We start from the raw sequence: 14,715 nt of genomic DNA, 5'->3' as shown, positions 1-14,715 counted from the left end.
TTTTTTTAATTTAAAAAACATTGTTTTCTGCATTAATTGGTCATAAAATTTTGATCTGATCTTATAAGTCAAAAGTGTAGAAAAACACAACGTGCTTAAGCTAATAATGCACAATTACAATCTTTCATGTCTTTATTGACCACATACATTAAACTTTGACAGTACTGGTAGAAAAAGCAAGTGAACCCTTTACTTATTAATTGTTGGAACCTCCTTTGGCAGCAATAACTTCAAGCAAGCAGCTTCTGGTAGCTGCAGCTCAGACCTGCACAATGTTCAGGAGGAATTTTTGACCATTCTTCCTAGAGAACTGCTTTAGCTCAGCCAACTTCTTAGGATGTCTGAGTGGCCCTCTTGAGGTCATTCCACAGCATCTGTATTGGGTTGAGGTCTGGGCTCTGACTGGACAACTCCAAAAAAAAAATATTTTTATTTTTTTTTTAAATAGTAATTCTGTTGTAGATTTACTTTGATGTTAAGGGTGTTTGTCCTGCTGCATCACCCAACTTCTACTGAACTTCAGCCACAATGACATTATCAAGTAGATACCTTGATAAACTTTGGATTTCATTTTCCTCTCTAATGGTGAGCTGTCTAGCAGGGTTGCCAGGTCTGTGACAAATTAGCATATGTAGCTATGTGGTGTAGACCAGTGGCTCTCAACCTTTTGTAGTCTCAGTGATCCCATATGAGACTTAGTTTTTCCATAACTGTTTATACTATAGATTGGCAGATTTAACAGTGAAGAATTTTAAATCTATGAACAGATTAGTCATTCTTATACAATCATTGTATAGTCAACGAAATTATAGTGACATTGAAATATTAGCCGTTTTTTGGGGGGGGGCCCCCTTGGAATCGAGAGGCGGCCACTGGAGAGCATTACAGCATGTCATGTTCTGAAATACTTGCTTTGAAAACACGTTTATGGCCATAACTTAAAAAATTCATACACTAATTATGACAAATACACTTAAAACTTTTTTTGTTTTATAGGCCTGAAGAGAGGCAAATCTGGTGTCGAAGGTGGGGAACAACATTAAGAAGTCTAGTTTCATTAAAACTTGTTTAATTTAAAAGTTGTGGCCATCATCTCTGTCAGTTATCATAACACTCCATTCACCAAGGTAACTGCTGAGATCTGAGAACAGAACTAGAAAATTAAGTGAGTAAATAAACACAACCATTCCAGTTAGTCAATTAGACAGGTTTTTCACAAGCCCCAGGTTAGCCAAACTCAACACATCCACCGCCACCTGGCAACCAAATTGAAGGTTTCTAATTTTTTTTTTTATTTACATTTTTCATATTTTATTTATTCAGTTGTGTTCAGTTCTACTAATTTTTCTCCCAGCATGACTAAATTCAATTCAAAGTATGTGGTTGGCATGAAAAGAGTCAAATTTAAAACAGTCTAGTTGTTTACTGCTGATTCATAATGGTGCAATTTTGTGATATTATTTCAGTGTGGAACACTGAACTTGGATGACCTACTATACAGAATTTGAGCTGGCTATACCACCTGCCCATAGCAGGTGGTACTGTAGTTATTGTGCAATGATGCTTTTGAATCACTTATGGGACTTGCCAAGTACAAGAAGCTAAACTGAGCTGGTAATCCCTTTTTTACCAATAGCAAAACACAGCATTTGCATGGAATCAGCATTACTCCCAGTGACTCTTGTACTATCTTTGATGAATATAGGCCAACATGTCTCCCGGTTTTATTAGATTTTTCACAACGGAAGCATACAAGTGCATCACTGCAATATTTTTTTTTTTAACTCTAAAATTGGACAAAACCAAAATAATACACTAATCTTGCTCAAAATGTTAAAGAATGTTTCATCCTTAACTTTATACCTTTTGGGAGATAAGTTTATCTTCTACTAAAATATTCACAGTAACAAATTTTAAACAGGGATGCCCAGACTTCTCCATGCCACTGTATGGTCACCAGATGAGAAATGAGAATATACAGCTCCCCAGGATCCAACAACAGGATTTGTTGTTGGATCCCCGGGATTTTTTTTTTTTTTTTTTTTCATATCACCACCCTCTAAAGTAATTATGATGGCAGTTTAAACAGTTGCTTATTTACACTTCAAGCAGACACAAAGCAAATTTAGCATTCATTTGCAGTCATGTTTGTGTCCACCTGATCAAAGTCCAACATTCCCTCTCCTTTTAGCTATGTTTTGGTCTTGTGCCAAAACAGGAGACTATGAAAAATATCTGGCGCTTTAGCTGCTTAATACTCCACTTGGTTCACAGCTCATGACTAACTTTGTCTGCTGTGTGATACTGGGCAGTGGCTTTATCAGAGCTTTCTAACTGAAAACAGCTGCCTGCTGCTGCAGGAGATAAGGTTAAAAGCCAGGTTTGTGGGCCGGAAAACAAAAACTATAAGCTAAAAGAGGCTAAAAAGCTTTGTAGAGCTGAGAACGTGTCTGTGTGTCGGTTGGTCAGTCCCTTTCACATTAGTCACTTGATCCATTGCAAATATACACATTTTGATTAGTGCAGCTTTAACAGCCAAGTCAAACTATCCAGTGGTCAGTAAAACCGTACGGAGATGGAGTAATTTATAATTGTTTCATTAGTATTAAGGTTTAAAAGTCATGAAATACTTTAGCAATCTTATTAGAATAATCTGCAAGTCATTCTTTGCTAGTCTTTGGATCGATATTTGGACTTGCACAAGAAGCTCATTAGCAAACTTTAGCAGTTTGTGAATGGCCTTTTTTAAAAGTTATCAAAAATTTTAAGTGTATAGTACATTTAAGATACTCCTAACCTTTTTCGGGTTAAATTCTTCATTTTTAAAGAAATTCAAATTTCAAAGAAAATAGCACTGACATGGTTATGTAACCATTTCAAACTGAATTGTGTAGAACAGCAACATGTTAAGAATAATGACAGGAAAGAAAAGTGTTGATTAGAAGCATTATGTGTAACGCAACAGCACAGGAACTTGGTTAACTGAAAAAATAGATACAGTAAATCAAACTCAACATAGGATATAATTTATCAAATTTTGTTTCATTGAAGTGGTGTGTATGATTTCAGTAACTATCCTGCAATGTTCAGTTTACTAGCCTATTTGTTGTTGTTGGCAGAGAGATTCCTAGTTATTGTTCAGACAGATTAATGGCTTATTTGGCACAGACATGTAATCCTGATAATATAAATGCTTTTCTGTTGGCAGCTTTACATTACAGACAGGGAGGACAGCAGTGTGTACTCACTGTGAATGGAACTTTTAACTGCCTGTCTTTTTCCTTTTATTGACTGCTCTTAATTCACTTAACTCCAATGGGATGTTTATGTTAATGGATGTTGGTGTCTCTGACAGCGGATCCAGACAGTAAGTGCTGTAGATGCTGACGAGCCAGCCGCTGGACACAAGTTTTTCTTCAGCCTGGCTCCTGAGGGGACGCACCGCAGCAACTTCACTGTCCGAGACAATGGAGGTAGGTAACAATTGGCCAGACACAGGCTTACTGATTACTGAAATGTGATGCAAGTGTATTAAATTAATTGTATAAAAATAATTGAAAAGGCATCAAAAAGAGGCAATTACTTAATGTGAACTGCTTCAACAACATTCAGAATAGAATAGCATTTTTAGCTTTCCCATTGATGTACATTGGAGGAAAAAGTACTTCCTCTCCCAACCAATGTATTAGCTGCACCATTGTTTACAGTACCTACCATTATCAGCATCATACGTACAAAGACTGGCAGGTCACTCATGATCTAAATCCATTTTGTTCACACACAATATTAGCTATTGTGATACTACAAATTTAGTGAGTATGATCCAGATACCTGTGACTGGCTATAGTTTCATATTAATTCAATACAACTTTATTTATATAGCGTAGCACAGTACACTTATAACATAAAGATGTTTAACAATAATGAGACTAATAATAAAACTAATTATTATAGCGTGAATAATACTAATAAAACTAAATATAATAGTTGATCATAATAATTGAAGCAGTGGGTGTTGAGCAGATCATTGGGCAGTAGGTCGTTTGCAGTCACAGATTCAGACTCTCTAGCAGCAGGGGCAGAAATACCTACAAAGTGACAGGAGAGAGAGATGACAAAGCACAAAACAATGGGGGATATTTTAGAAATGACCATTGATGCCGTATGAATGCATGCAGATGGAGAGGAGGAGAGGAATAGCTTAGTGCATCATGATCATCTTGATCTTTGACTTTTTACTCCACAATAGCATGTGGAGTGTTTGGCTAACTCAAGTATGCTGTAGGCTGTTACTAAAAAGTAAATTAACACTAAATGCACTTTTGTTTATACTGTCAACTCTGGTCCTATCCTTGATGGATTTGATTAGATTTGTGATTTAAGAGGTGGAAAGTTGCTGTTTTCTATATTATTGGTAAGAAATGGCTTTGTTTCTGTGATTGGCTGTGTGAGCGTTGTCAAGCAATTTACCCTAACAGTTCATCAAAGTTTCTTGATTTATTACTGCAAACCTTTTTTGTACTGAGAAGTGAATATGTTGTTTCTTTTGCCCAGCCCTGCTTGATGGGGCCTTTTCCTCAAGTTGTAAAACAGACATATCCTCATGCTTTGTGTCCTCACTGAGGTAGAATGAGTGACTAAAGCCTTGTTGCACCCCATTTAATAAAGTGTTTTTTTTGTTTTTTTTTTAAATTCATACCTCAAGGTGATAAAGTGTCAGACACACTGTTCACTGCTATTGTGCTACAATGATCTTGTAACAGGACTTTTTCTAACTCAGATAACACTGCCGGCATCCTGACACGTCGAGCCAGCTATAGCCGCCTTCACCAGAGTGTCTACCTCGTTCCCGTGGTGATCACTGACGGTGACTACCCCATGCTGAGCAGCACCGGGACCCTCACTGTTGGGGTGTGCACCTGCGACCGCGAAGGCAACATAGAGCTGTGTAATGCTGAGGCTCTGAGCAGCTCTCCTGGCCTCAGCACTGGCGCACTCATCGCCATCCTCCTGTGTGCCATCATACTGCTGAGTAAGTATGGGAAAATGTCTGTTTGTGTACATCAGTATCCACCACAGTGTTAAGCTAAAACATGAAACAACCAAAAAATCATTTTTATGTAAGGTAACATGAGGCCAGAGATTTGTATTGCACAAAAAACTGAGTTGGTGGCCCATGGTACAGTAGCAAAAACTCAAAATTTTATAATGGCATTTGCAAAGAAATTGTATTTAATGTGGATCACCCACATCATTTGCCCTAATAAGGTCATTATTGACCCTGATAACAATACAGATTGGATCACTGTATCCGTAACTTCCTTAGCAGATGGAATTTGCTTAGTTGTCTCAGGAAAAAAATGATGTGATGGAGCTATCATGTCATCTTTGTATTACATGGTAGCTCTGAAATTTTTTTTTTTTTTTTTTTTTTTTTTTTGACCTTATGAACCACAGGTCAATATAACATGAAATATAAATATAACACACAAAATGGCGCGCCTTTTTTTTATGTTTCAAAGATAGTTTGTTTTTGTTTTTTTTTCCTCCCATTCTGAAGCAACCTCATGTCAGTGACTTTTTTTTTTTAAATAGCAACATATGCAAAATGCACAAATGTGCACAAAATAAAATTTTAAAAAATACAAATAATGAAAATTTACAAAATAAGACACTCAAGCTTTCAAAGCCATATTCCCTTCCCTCCCTCCTTTAGGATTCCTATTGGGGTCCCCTAATCTGCAAAGCTCAGCTCAACCGTTGATTCCTTTCCGAATGCTAAATTAATCGCTGCGACATTTTTTCAGATTATTTAAGATAGTCATTCAGGATATTTGTTCCTCTCCAGATGTAAAGCATCTGTGCTAGTTTGCTTTGATGTAGTTTGCAAGATGTCAGTCCAAAACTGGTTTAGACAGATTATTTTAAAATTGTACTATTTACATATTACAACCAGCTGAGCCTCCTTCTGTGTTGTGGTAACTAAAACGCCAATACCAATACTCCAATACAAATAAGACAAATAACTTTTTCCACTCCTGGTCCCCCTCTATCCAAACAATGGTACTCCCACGATGCTACAAAAACAGAGAATTCTATGTGGTATGGGGAGCCAAAATGTGCGAACATGTAGCATGCTTGATCATGTTTGCATCGCACCATGTCAGTGGTTTCATTTGTACAGCATCGTAAACACAAGCAGCTGTTGTACTTTCTCATTTGCTGTAATGGAAAAACAATTTTGGTTCAGAGCTCCTGTCTGCTGCTTGTCAGAATCAAACCCCCCATGGAAGTGAGTGCATCTGCCACCACATCCACACTTATCCTTTTATTCATGCAGCAGTCACAGTCCAGTGGGCTGCTGGGAAAATGAATATATATTTATGCTTCTGAAGGTGCAGTCATTGCAGCCTTAGTGGACACACACTCTCACCGTGACAGACGTGTGAAGAGACAGAGACACAGGAGGCAGGCTGTGCTGTAATGTGTGTCCACACTTACATGAGAGCAGCCAGCCATCAACACCCTTCCCCCTCACACTCACATCATGAGTAAGTTTTATGTACAATAACTTCTCAACCTGGTTGAGACAATACTCTAAAATAATCAGATTAAGGCATTTGCATGACAACTTCTATAGTAGTCAGACAAATGTTACAATCAGAATGAGCACACTCCAGTTCAACACAGATTTCTGCTCATGTTATTTATCAGGGTATGTTTTTTTTTTAAATATATAAATTAATTAATAAAGTGCAGATTAAAAACATTAATGCTTCAGTTTAATATGTAAAGCTGATGGCATAACTCAGTACAATCTTATAACAAGTGTTCCTGGAATTCTATCGTTTCCATTTTTGAAGCTATTACATACAACATACTTTATAGAAAATATAGTATTTAAGAGTTTTAAAAGCATTAATGGACGATAAAACTAAACTAAAGCAGTACTTTGTGAAGATGAAAACAATATGGAGATACAGCTTTATCACTACAGTGCAATGAAGTAGAAGTGGTACATTTTAGAGTAAAGTACCATATATTATCACACTGTGCAGTACAGTATGACAGTACAAAACAGTATAATGCAATATGATGCAACACAGTGCCATGTGACATAACACAGTACCACTTGTTATAACACAATACAATAAGTTACAACAGCTTAAAATACTACTATACTATTATGGTATGACAATACAACACGGTACAGTGTGATACGATACTGTATGATGCAATATAATATGACACAATTACGGCAGTAAGACAGGACACAATGCTATACAACATGATATGATATGGCGCGGTACAATACCACACCACAGGACACAATTAGACACTGATACAACATGGTACTGTACAGAATGATATGATACAATACACACCGTAGGATATGATACGGCAAGGTATAGCCTACACTATAATACAGTATGATACAAAATTATACAATACAAGAGCTTGAACTGAAGAATATAATACTATACAATACAGCATTTTTGTGATACCATACAAGACATAGCATGATACAAAACAACATAACATGATATGAAATGATACAACATGATACACACGACACGGTATATCATTACAAGACATGTTATGATACAGCATTTTACTACTATGGTATGACACGATACAACACAGTAAGACACAATACAGTGTAATGCAATATGACAGATATGACACAATTCAATATAATATACCAAACAGTACACTACGGCCTTGTAGAATACAGTACTGTACTACACCATGTGATCCAATACGAAACAGTACGCTGCAATATATTATATACGTGATAAAATATAACACTGGCACTATACCATTCAGTTCAATATGATACAGTATGATGCAATATATTACAATAATATGACAAGACATGTTATGATACATGACACCACAGCATATGATTTTAGTATTATACAACTCAATACGAGTCTGTCATGATATGGTATGATGAGGTACGATACAATGACACGAAAAGAAAATACCATACAATATCATACAAAATAGTATTTTTGTCTAGCTTTATCAGGGGCACAGTTAAAATTGGCACATTTCCTTGTTGGTTTTCCATGACAGCATATAGTATTATCAAGAAATACAGAAGGATTAGTTCTCACCAAAAAGATAAGCCGACATCAGCTCATCTCTTGGGTGGTTCAGTGTTGACATGAGAACAATACCAACTAAAATGAGGTGACAACAAAACACCACACTGACATCTGAGTTACAGATGTCCCCAAGAATTGTGGTTTATTAGGAATGGGTATCAAGAACCTTTTCAAGTTGGGAACTGGTTATGAGTGTCTGAACCACTGGAATCGCATGCTTCTGAGCTTATCAATTCCTTTTATCGATGCCAGCAGGTTTTCGACAGCTGCACATTGGAAACAATGACATCAAACTAATGCATCTATGTTGCTTAAAACTTGCAACAAGGATTCACGGTGGAAAGGAAGAAATGGTACAAGGTGTGGCTTCATTTCACAATGAAAGATGGCGACATTGCTAGTTATAATGTCTGTAAAATGGTAATTTCAAGTAAGGGTGGAAACGCCTGCAATATTCTGAAACATCTTTCTATGCAACATGGGCTTAAAATTCCGGGAATGCCATGTATTTGAGACACTGTGCATGAGTGGCACTGCTTCCCAATCGAGCAGTACATCCACTACCAAGGGTGAATATCCTATGTTGTAATAATAGCGCCACGCAGGCAGGCTTAGCAGATTTTTTTTCTTATAAATTAGCATACATAGGCTCTACATGTGTGGCCCTCCCAGGTAGATAAAATAATAAAATATGTGGTAACTGAGTGGGTACTAGTTGCTTCTTTGTGCGAAGCCACCTAGCTAGCATCTACCTATAGTGTGCATGTGAGAAATTTACGGGAACATCTGTATAATTGTACCTATAGAAAATAACCTTGGTTAAACTCTGCGCCTCTAAACTGCATGAGTTGGGTTTGCCCCCACAAAGGGCAAGCCCATCATAGTGCTCATGGGATAATACTGGCAAGTCTCTTCTACAGAAAGTAGCTAAGGTTTGTCGAAAAAGTCGCTAGATTTCTCACTAGGTTTTTTTGAGAGGAAAAGTAGCTGAAGGGGTCTGAAAAGTCGGTTCATCTTGCGACAAAGGCGCTAAGTTGGCAGCACTGCCTGTAAACGACCCACTGATGACGCAATAGAAACTGTTTGCGCAAATTCATTATGAATGAGCAACGGCCAATGGGGAAACTACACATTCCTAGGCCAACCAATGTTGTCACCTCAGCACTCAGTCAATCACAGACATTCACATTTATAGTGTTTGCCCTGCTGCAAAACAGCTGCACAGACAATGAAAACCTGTGTAGACCTACTTTTTATCCACACAGAAAATTGATTAAGGAATCAATCATGAATCAGACCAATAAGCAGAATTAACAATGCTATTGGTATCAAAATCTTTTCGGTTCCCATCCCTATTTATTAGTAACAACATAATTTCCACCAATGGCCCCAAAATAGTTTTTGATATAAAGGGAACAGATGTGGATATATAATAGCCAGCAGTTTCAGAGTGAACTGAGGGCAAACTACAGTGCGGAACGCTGCTCATATTCAGCTACAATACCACTGCAAGTGCTCTCAACTGAACAATGAACACCAGAGAAAAGAAATTACAGTCAAGAGTGCAGACAGGTCCATCACATCCATGGTCCTGTTGTGCTCGACACTGTGTAGAGTGGACTCAGACCAAATACAAAAATACATCAGCTTTTCAATTAATGTTCTCACTCTCAGAAAATGTGTGATTATACATGTAGATCGAAAATATACAAAAGCAGAAAATAGTCATGTATTTACACCAGAGCAAATAGTTCGGTTTAGTCTGGTTCCTCAGAGAAATCACATTGTAGGGAACTATAATTATTTTTAAAGTTAATTAAGCAGCTATAAGCTGCAGTATTTTTGTAGTGTTGATATGCATATGAATATATTCATCTTCACCTCAACCATCACATCACTATTTTTTTTTCCTTCTCTGCATCTGTTCATCTGTCTTCCACAAGATCTGTCTCTCTCCCCTGTCTATAATATCTGACATATCTTAGTATCTGACATACACTCAGATACATACAGCTCATGCTCTCTTGCTCCTTTGCAGACATTTCATGCTGTGATTTTCAGTGCTACTGTGTATGCATTGTTATTTCAGTTCCCTGACTTTAACTTCATCTCTGCCCTTTCTTGTTGCCACTGTGCTCTTGGTCTTACTTGATTTAAATTCAAACTACCCTGCATGAGCTGAGCCAATCAAATTATTGCTGAGCCCTCTCTGAAATCAAAGGCTTCCTGCGCAGCCTTTGTTTTTACACTCAATTTGGGGCATAATGCACCTACACCTTAGAGTTCCATGTGGTGGTCTGTATCAAGATGAGCTATGATGCACATATTCAAACCAAATCATACTGTTTTACTTGATCATCTTTACAATTAGTTTACTATTGTGCTTTCTATTACTAGCTGGAGATCAAAAGACTGTAGTTTATCACAAAATTAAGCGAAGCTGGTGAACTAGTCGAGGCAGCCAACTCCAGTCTGCTGCTATGCTCCCATGGCATATTCTCCTTCTTCTTCACTGCCACATATAGCCAGCGCACCCTTTTAATGTACTTAAGCTGTCAGTTCTGTTCATGTAGCATTTCAAAAGCGTAACCTCCACATCAGCATCCACCTTTAGGCTCTAAATCTTTGTTCTTCATTCGGGAAGATATTGTCACTCTCCACTCCCTGCTCGGTGCTACCTTTAGTGGAGTGATGTGGTCAGAGCCTACACATCAAATATTAACGTTTTATATATTTTACATTCACATAATCCATTCACCCATTCATCTATGTGTGAAACACATTGCTTTGTAAAATAACTACTTATTTGTGAACTGGCAACATGAGAAAATAACCGCCCAGTCAAAGCTGAGTATGTAAAATACGTGCTCAGTAGATACACATTTACAAGCTTCAGGTTTGCGAAAGGCAAGAGCCTACCACACAGTCTGTATATGTGAACAAGGTACTACCACAGTAGTGCATGCACATCAATTTTTGGTGTTTTGTTTTTTTTAAACTTCTCACAGTGGTATAGATAATCTAGCAAAACTGTTGGGTCATTTGCACCTGTCTGTTTCATGCTCTGACTTCATTGTAGTGATGTTACCATGTTCCCAGACCTCAGCAAATAACCTGAGTACATATTGTCACAACAAATAAAAAAGCCTCCAAAATGAGACCCATGAAAGCAACCCAAAATTTCTTTTGATTCATTATCTGTCCACTGGCTGTATATTCCCATCAGTGCTGTTTACTGTAAAATTGTCTTAGTCTGCATTTTTCTCCTGCTGTCTCTTGTAGTGATCGTGGTTCTATTCACGGCATTAAAACGCCAAAGAAAGCAGGAACCTCTCATCATCTCCAAGGAGGATGTCCGAGACAACGTGGTGAGCTACAATGATGAAGGCGGTGGTGAGGAAGACACCCAGGCTTTTGACATTGGCGCACTGCGACACCCAGATGCTGCCGCCGCCCTGGAAGAGTATGCCAAACAGAGGCGTGACATTATCCCCACTGACACCCTGCTGTACCCACCACACCGCCGACCTGCCCGCAATGCCACTGGCCTCATCGTGCCACCGGTCAGCTTGGCATCACGGGATAACGGGGACGTACGTGAATTTATCAACCAGAGAGTTCTGGAGAATGACTGTAACCCGACAGCACCGCCATATGACTCACTGGCCACCTACGCCTACGAGGGCACAGGCTCAGTGGCAGAGTCACTGAGCTCACTAGGCTCAGCTTCATCTGAGACTGAGCAGGACTACCACTACCTGAGTGACTGGGGGCCCAGGTTTAGGAAACTAGCTGACCTGTATGGGGCTGAGGACAGTGACTTCTCCTAACAAAAGAGACCACAAACACACACGTCAGGTTCAGTAATATTTTGACTAATGCAGGGCTGAGACAGCTACGTCGAACTACAAACTCAATATGAGATTGTAAACGTTGCTGATGAGCTTTAAGAAAACAAGAGAACTTTATAAATACAAAAATACACTCCACATGAAGAACTAATAGATGTGCTGGCAGATGTTAATTTCATTTAATGGGATGTTCAAGAACACCACCTGATATTTGACCTGCCTTCACTGTAAATGGATCCAAAAATGGAGTTTACAAAGTCTTTTTTTTCGAAATGGGACAAAAGTCCTAAATATGTTTTTGAGATCAGTAAAATCAACCAGCTCAACGGTGGAGCCAAAGATCTTCAGTTTCACCAGTGTGAACCTCTTCAAAGACTCTTTTCAGGACTGAATAGAGTTGAAAATCAAAATTGGACTATTTTGTATTGGACAGGTTTTGCTTTAATCTCTCCTGGGTTACCAAATAACCATTTTGCAGAGTGTTTCTTGTGGCTTTAAATGTGTCATTCACGGGAGACTGAATGGAGTGTTTGAAAGCAGGTCAGTCGACAAAACCCCAGTACAGTTATTTCAGGACTGGACCAGACACGTTTACCGCTGCAGATATGAAGTGAAGAGTGTGGGGAAGACACTTTTTTTTTCTTTTCTTTTTTTTGACTAAGTGCCCTTCTGCTGCCCTTCAAGCTGAACTGTGGATGCCTGTAGGCTGGCTGAGACTGGAGGGGGCTAAATACTCTTACATGATTGCTTTTTGTTGTTTTTGCTGTCTGTACAAAATGACCATTCCAGAGGATCTGTTCTGAAGGATCCTTGCTTGAAAATCGCCTTCTTCGGGACACAAAGTAAAAGACAAATCATATGACTAAATGCACTGATTTCTTTGTTCACGCAGGTTTTTAGATTTTTTTTTGTTTGTTTGTTTTTCGTTTTTTTTGTGCTGCACACAAACAGATAACATCAATTCTAGATTTTTAGCTTAAGTGTATATTGTGTCAGAAGTGTGGTTGAACTGAATTATATCGGAATTTAACTAAATTCTATAAATCGTTAATTTTACTATAGTTTTTTCCCTAAAACATTATATTTAAGATATCACACAGACAGTTGTTTAACAATGTTAAAGTATTTTCAATGGGAATATGCTTTACGTTTACACAAAGGAAATGAGGAAGCCTTACCTTCACAGTAGGGCTGTCACTTTTTGTTTGAAAATTCAGACTACCGTTTGAGCATGAATTCTCAAAACTCAAAATTACCAGTGTTTATTTCATCAAGCCATTTGTAACTGTACTGTTGTTCGAAAATATTACACCTGCACTAATCATTATTTTTGTTATAATGGATCAAATGACTATAAGTAATATGAAAGGGGTCACTTTTAGTGACGACCCACCAGAATTATCACCAACTGAACAGTTCTCCTCATTTCAATGGAGTGTTTTAACATCTTTCTGGTCATTGTTTCTGGTTTTCAGGCCCACAACTGTACTGTTCTCATTCAGCCTATCAAACTCTCATTAGCCTCATTTTCAGCAGCAACAAGCAGCTGTTTTCAGCGGAAACGCTGTAACAGTGACTAGCTGGTGAACATTAGAGCATTTAGCAGCTAAAGAGTGAGTTTTTCTCAGGAGTTAGTGGAGACCAAACCGGAGCTAAAAAGAGTGACTATTAGAATTATATTCATCAGATAGACACAAACATAACTCCAAATGGATTAGCCAAGTTAGCCACAATATTAACGTGATAATATGTCAATGTTTTGTTAAAACAATAGCTGAACATTTTGGGAATTAGGCTTATTTACTTATTGCAGAGTAAGATAAGATTGATACCACTGTTGTGTCTGTACAGTAAATATGAAGCAGCCACTTAGCTTATCATAACATACTGATTAACACAATGTATCTTTTTTTTTTTTTTCAATACAAAAACCGAAGTGTAAAAACTATTTTGTAGCTGGATGCAGTCATTTCCTAGAGTCTGCTGGTTGCCTGACAACAGGTTTAATGAAACCGAGGTAGGTAGCAAGACCTGCTTATCATGACAACAAAACAAGTGAGAAGTAATGTGCAGAAGCATTTTGGATTCTATGCCCTAGATGGAGAAGTTAGGGATAAATGTAAGGCTGTTGATACAACTGCCTTACCAGTAACTTTACCACGACAAACCAAGAAATTAACCCCAGTTCTCTGAAATATGAGTGGGGTATCTCATTATGGGACACACTTCCTGCGCTGTCCCCAAATAGCTATTTTACACTAAGCCAGTCTTGACTGGCAGACAGATTTGACATCAGCTCCCCAGAGGAGGGACTTCCTCCGGCCTTAAGAGTCTGATGTAATATTATCTCTTCAGTCTAGTAAGCAAACCTCTTTCTCGCTCCAGGTAACCTGAAGTTCTTTCAACATTTGTTTCATTATCTAACTCTGGGATATAGACTCCCTTATTGCCAGACAAGTTTACATTTGAGACTGGGCCCTAACACATAGCCAGTTTAGATGGTTTTGGTATTGGTATTGAACCCACGCTCGACATATGAGACATATGAGACATAGGTGCAGTAACATCCAATTTGTAGAATCTGGTTAAAGTGTGAGGCGTTGCCAAGCTGGCATCTCTTTTCAACAGAAACACCATGAAACAGTGTCCACGACGTGGCCATACCATAAGTGGAATGAGCACGCAAACCTACATGGGGTTGCAACCCCTTGCTATTATAGGCCATGGCAATAGCCCCCACGATCCAGTGTGGC

At 38.3% G+C, this 14,715-nt stretch overlaps 1 protein-coding gene across 1 annotated transcript in view; it reads left to right on the top strand.

Moving 5' to 3' along the window:
* The window catches only part of cdh6 (cadherin 6), an 83,221-nt gene extending 70,377 nt beyond the window's left edge, over positions 1-12,844 (top strand). The window contains exons 10-12 of the mRNA XM_040143584.1: positions 3,356-3,473; positions 4,781-5,032; positions 11,394-12,844. Coding sequence (XP_039999518.1) covers positions 3,356-3,473; positions 4,781-5,032; positions 11,394-11,941 — 918 coding nt within the window. The 3' untranslated portion in view covers positions 11,942-12,844. The remainder of the gene's footprint in view (positions 1-3,355; positions 3,474-4,780; positions 5,033-11,393) is intronic.
* The last annotated feature ends 1,871 nt before the right edge of the window (positions 12,845-14,715 follow it).

The sequence above is a fragment of the Xiphias gladius genome, chromosome 14 (assembly GCF_016859285.1).
Source record: "Xiphias gladius isolate SHS-SW01 ecotype Sanya breed wild chromosome 14, ASM1685928v1, whole genome shotgun sequence".
Lineage (NCBI taxonomy): Eukaryota > Metazoa > Chordata > Actinopteri > Istiophoriformes > Xiphiidae > Xiphias > Xiphias gladius.
Note: the sequence above shows the minus strand (reverse complement) of the source record. Positions and strands in the feature narration are given on the sequence as shown.